Source organism: Aspergillus caelatus (assembly GCF_009193585.1).
Source record: "Aspergillus caelatus strain CBS 763.97 unplaced genomic scaffold BDV27scaffold_495, whole genome shotgun sequence".
NCBI classification, from domain to species: Eukaryota; Fungi; Ascomycota; class Eurotiomycetes; order Eurotiales; family Aspergillaceae; genus Aspergillus; species Aspergillus caelatus.
Genome location: NW_022475758.1, coordinates 1 through 5,975, shown reverse-complemented (window position 1 = coordinate 5,975; position 5,975 = coordinate 1). Strand labels below are relative to the sequence as shown.

The 5,975-nt window shown below is 47.5% G+C and overlaps 1 protein-coding gene across 1 annotated transcript; it reads left to right on the top strand.

Annotated features, from left to right (window-relative positions):
• Nucleotides 1–1,488: 1,488 nt before the first annotated feature.
• BDV27DRAFT_170723 (uncharacterized protein) lies at nucleotides 1,489–5,954 on the top strand (the record flags this gene model as incomplete). The annotated part of the gene is made up of 5 exons (XM_032075395.1): nucleotides 1,489–1,563; nucleotides 2,536–2,800; nucleotides 2,946–4,001; nucleotides 4,337–5,056; nucleotides 5,219–5,954. 5 exons carry the CDS (start codon nucleotides 1,489–1,491, stop codon nucleotides 5,419–5,421), a joined length of 2,319 nt encoding a protein of 772 aa, XP_031920369.1. The 3' UTR covers nucleotides 5,422–5,954.
• Nucleotides 5,955–5,975: the final 21 nt, after the last annotated feature.

The following is a 5,975-nucleotide window of genomic DNA, read 5'->3' as shown; positions in this document are numbered from 1 at the left end:
TCATTTTAATTATTATTCTTATTGTTATTAGGAGTACTTGTGATGGAAATTGTACATGGCTATCAGCAGTATTCATACTGCCTCTGCAACACCTACATACATAAAAGTACTAACTAATTCTACCGTTACCTTATTAAAGACAATTGTCGAGTGACAGTCTAGACATGTAGTATTACTCCCCTCTCCTTCTCTTTTGGTTTTTTTTTTTTCTTCTTTTTTCTTTATCACCTCTTTCCCTCCACCTCCCTCTCTCTTACTTGCTCCCTTCCGATACCTCTGGTTCCTTTGGAGGGTACAAGAAGTTAAGAGCCGACTATTGGCACGCGGTGTTTTCCATTATCATAAATTGTCGTCACATCACTCGGCGGGTCAATCCGACTCTTTGTCTTTGTCTTTGTCTCTTCTTATTTGGAACTTGTTTTCGTTGGTTTATAAATTACTAAATCATTTTTTATTTTTTATTTTCTTCTCTTATCCTTTTTTTTACGAAGTTCAAGATAAAAAAAGTACTCTTATATTTAACCTTTTTTTACGATCTGTTCCCCTCGACTTCTCTTGGTTTTCTTTTTCTTTTTTTTCATTATTCACAAGCAATCCGGAAGCAAATCAGACAATACACCGAGACCAGGACTCGACGTGGACGCTCAACGGTCATCTTCTGCACACTATTCTTTTTGCGTTTGAAAGAAAGTCCTTGCTCTGCCCGTACAAGGTTCGTCCGGCTTCTGGGTCCTTTCATTCTTCGTTTCCACGCACCGTCGCTGCATGCTGCAAATCATTCTTCCCAGACATCTAATCTATATCATCTCTCGGCCCCAGTTCCAAGCTCCAGGCTTAATCTGGGCTTCATTCCACTTCCCAAGGTTGTCACATTCACATCGCATCGTTCTCCTGTATCCTGCATCCACCCCGGTCCATATTACACCACCGTCCCGCTAGTTACAAACTCCCTCCTGATATCCCCACCACTCACTCGCTCCTTTGTCCTCTCTTGTTTTTTTTCTTGGTTTCCTTTTCCTTTTTCTTTTTTTTAATTATTTCCTTAATATTTTCCCCTCTCACCCCCGGTCCTCCCATTCCATATTAGGGATAGTTTCCTTTCTCTGCCCTGACGCCTGTCTACCTGAAGGATGTGCCTCCGGTGCAGCTAAATAACAACCCTGGAACCCTCCACATTACACTGGCTCTTACAGCACACCCTTAATCTTTCATCAAGAGATCCCTTGCCTCAAAGTCTAGAGCCATAGCCCAACGAGGTACCACCCTGCTGTCAGCCGCTCGTTGGTTTTTGGCCCGTGCAATTCTGTCACAACAGCCGTGGCCACTTCGAAAACGTTGTCGTCTCCCAAACCATCTCTTTCCATTTTTTCCTTTCTGCAAAGAGAACTCTAATAGAACATTACCTAAATTGCCTTTGGTCACAGTGTACCGGTCGAATCCATCGATCATAACAGGACAGTTCGTTTGCAGACCACTTAAAGGTCAGTCATGACCGGCATGGTTCAGACTGACCTAGCCCATCCATCGACGTCCAAATACAAAGACGAGCCTGCTGACGACCATGTAAGTGCCGCTGTTTTGTTTTTGTTTCTAGTTTCTTTCTTTCTCTCTTTCTTTTTTTTTTTTTCTAGAATCGCGTTGGATCTGTTTCAAAGTCACCTTTCAATAGCACCATTTCCATTCAAGGACAACCCAGCTATTGCATGAGGTTTACCAAGAGAGACTCGGCGATAAGCTAGAGATCCTGGACTCTTGGGCCTGTACTCAAGAACCGTCGTCAGTTCTACCACCTATCTTCCCTGTCACGATCACTCAGAGAGCTCCATCCATGGGTATGCTTGCCTTTAAGCTGAGGCAGAACCATGGGCCACCTCCTTTGCTATTTTGTTTCAATTGGTATCTTGACTACGTCCGGAGTTGAATTCACCCCTGAAGCCGAATGTGGATGCCTTCACAAACCACAAGCCCCGGCATGAACCACTTTCTGTATCACCGAGCTATGAGGAACCTGAATACGTTCTGCTGTTATACCTGACCCCAGGCATTGAGATACTGCGTTGTTCGGCCTCGCCAAGACCATTTGTTGGTAACCCTTCCATCAATGTGGCATACGCGTTCATTAAACGTGTTTGGCATCAAGTTTGTGCTGAGCTGCTCCGTGAACTCTTGGAGGACTCTATGGAGAGTACAGGAAAACATGAAAGGGAATTTGGTGTCTCCTTTCCTATAGAATTCAGCGGTGATGTCGAGTGAAATGTTTCACCGATCTACTCCTATCTTTGAGGCATAGATCCACCATTGGAACCAAGCTATCTGCAACATCTTGCAATGCTATGGACTTAGCTCTGTGGAGCTCCCCTACATCCAGGCCTTCAACGATCATTGCCAACACAAAATGAGTCCACCCAGTCAATCAGAGCGTGCAATCTCATACCATAATCTGTTGCCCTTCTCTGCTTACCCATGGAGACTTTGTTCCAATAGTGTTTCCTAGAATATCAGGCTATAAAAAAAGCTAACTAGATTTGTGTCTAGTTTCGACACTCAGGGCATCAAGGCCCACCACATCTTCAACTTCAAAATCCAAGGCCAGCGAGTCTTGTCCAACAGCAAAAGCACCCCAATTCGCCTCTTCAGCCCAGCACAAGTCTATCTTCTGGACCATACGCCTCCCACACCCTGGGAAACGGAATTTTGCACCATCAGAATCCATACGGACCACCCACACAAGAGCCAGCGTATTACGCATCGCATCCTCCATATACGGCAGCAAGTGCACAAGCACAGTATCCCTCAAGTGGTGAGTTAGAAGCCCTTATGGACACTCCATATCCTCTACAGGCATAGCCAGTCATATCATCCCTGAAGCTAGAGCAAGATCGAGTCGCCAACCGTTTCAGGAATTCCATTCGGGCCATTTTCTTTCGTCACTAACCCGTTGCTAGGACCTCCTGAAATGATGGCAACAGCAACCCAGATGCAGCGGCCTTACCCTCCAATCTACCAAACACCACAGTCCGGTTCTCCAGCATCAGTAACTTCTCAGTCACATGAGCAGCACAGCCGGAATCTCTACGGTCAATCGCCACAGATGGCATCGCAGATGTATGGCTACCCACCATATTCTCCTATAAACCCTGTGCAGCCTTCACCGTACGCACACACCTCATCACAGCACCCTCTCACGTCGCAGTCGATGATATTGCCTCACCAGACCAGTTCTGCGCCTATACCCCATACCCAAGCACCAGCTGTCACCATGGCGACTAGCCCCAGCACAGTTACGGCTCAGCAACAGCCAACACCTCCACAACGGACGGTTTTGAACCCACCACTTCCTGCAGCGAGTAGTGCCCCAATCCCTCCAAGCGGTGTGCATCATCAAAACTCAGCTATCGGAGCAAGTACTAGCGCTGCACCAGGCCCCATTCCAGCCACCACCCCATTGGTCGTACGACAGGACAGCAACGGAGTCCAGTGGATTGCTTTTGAGTACTCTCGGGACCGTGTGAAGATGGAATACACCATCCGTTGTGATGTTGAATCCGTTAACGTGGATAGCCTAAGCCAGGAGTTCAAGACGGAGAATTGTGTCTATCCTCGAGCCTGCTGCAGTAAGGACCAATACAGAGGTAACAGACTAGTCTACGAAACAGAATGTAATGCTGTTGGATGGGCTTTGGCAGAGCTTAACCCGGCATTGAGGGGAAAGCGGGGTTTGATCCAACGTGCAGTTGACAGCTGGAGAAATAGCAATCAAGATCCCCGACTTCGAAGCAGGCGTGTGAGAAGGATGGCCAAGATGAATAGACGGCAAGGGCTCCCAGCACAGCCGCCTTCTCACATGGCCACTGCAACACCTGTTGCACCCGGTGTTCCCGGTGCTAGCTTGACAGCTCCCGGTCCACGCCCGTCATTGGGTCCTCTAGCCATGGGCCCTCCGCAACTGCATCACCACCATGCTCAACCTGAGGGAAATACGAGTAATGAGGAAGTAAGCGGTATGTTCCACCACGTATGATTTGTTTTCGCCACCATTCTCAAGATTGATCAAATGGCGGTCTTGTCTTAATATCATGTACCATCCATCTATATTTCCATAACACCGTGCGGAAGGATACCATGTTTGAACAGAGGAGGCCTTGTGAAGTGGTGGATATTGTACCCTATGTATTTCTATTGTGTCTGGAGTGGCCTTCGTCTTTTGTTGTTTTACCCATACCCTTTCGTGTTTGTTATTTTACCATCGACTCTGTACCCTCGACGCCCTGAATCACGATCCACAATATGCATTTCAGTGTAGGCTAATATACAACCTGGTCTGTTCATAATACAGGTACCGCTGATTTTGGGAATGGTACCAATCGTCCACCTGCTCCGGACGGTCATCCGACCCCTGGACATTCACCGACGGAGATTCGCACTGCCCAGGTATTTCACGGCTTCCCTGCCTTTCCACCTCCTTCAGGGGGTGCTAGGGGCCCTTCAATACCCCCTCTCATTCGGGATAGTGGGATCGCCGCCCTTGGGCGGCACCCGGCTGTTGCTACATCTTCAAGCAAGATAGAGGAAGTCGAGGATGACGACGACGACGATGATGAGCGTAACCCAAGCAATGATGCGTTGTTCGGCGTATTTCCTGAGGGTAAACGCCGCAAGTTTATACTCGTCGACGATAATCAGCGGGGTTGCCGCGTTCGTGTCAAAGTTATGTTGGATCAGGTGGACATGAACGAGATCCCCGACTCATACCGAATGTCGAACTCCGTCTACCCTCGAACATACTTCCCCGTTCAAATGAGGAACCCTCCCGGCCGAGTCATTCCTGGAAGAAGATACATCAAGGACGAGAATGAGGAGGATGAGGAGGAAACCCCAACTGTCGGGCGCATTCTGGTCCCGGCCCCCAGTGTCGATGGAGATAATGAAATTGCTGTTCCAAAACTGTCTCGAGCACGTCGAAAGAAGGAAGTCTTATTGAACGACCTGGGTTATCGAATGAGTTGGAGCCAAAGTCGTGTCTTCGCTGGGCGCATGCTGTTCCTACAGCGTTCTCGTGCGTAATTCCCCATACTCATTTGCATCCCTTACATGTGGCGTCGACGGATCGGGAAACTGTCCGTCGCCCACACCCGTGTCATCGACGTGGCTCCCTTACCACGAGCTTTAAAGGAGGAATTGGAATGGTAGCAGAGACTAACCAGTTTCCTGGAAATAGTTGACGCGTATCGAAACAAAATGCGCAGTACTATGCTGGCTGCGGGCCAGGAACCGACTGCAATTCCCCGACACTTCGAGACCCGAGCCGGAAAACGAAGATTCCTTGAGCGCAAAAGACGAACAACAGCTCCTCTAGGCCGGGCCAGTGGGGCAAATACATACTCTGCATCCCGACGCAGCGCAGAGGAAGTTGAGGCTTAGGAATCCTAGATCGATATAGACTGTCGTCGATCGTCGTGCCGAAACCGATTCTCTCACATCTTTTCTGCATTCATTACTTACAGTACTTTTATGAAGTCCGTGCTTCAATCCGGCAGTGAACCTGGGGTATGAAACATGGTCGCTATACCCATTATACAGGGATCATGGGTGTCTCCAGAGCCGGAAATACGGCGGTTTATAGCTTGTTTATGGTTGGCTTATGGGGTTGTGGTGTTTGGGAGTGGGAACACCTGTTTTCTTTTCTTTTCCTTTCTTCTTATTCTTCTTTATATTCCTTTCTGTCTTGTACGACACACTGTTATGACCGTAATGACTATGCCGCAGGCAGATATGATTATGACGGGATTTGGGACGGAAAAATGATTTTTTTTTATGTGATATGGATATGTACTCCGTATGTTGTCAATGAATTATTGCATGTACCATGAACGAATGATGGGATGCACGTTTTCGTGATTCTTTTATTTTTCTTTTTTCTTTTCTTTTTCTTTTCCTTTTTTTTTTTTCTTTTTGACTATTCTATGGCGTGCTAA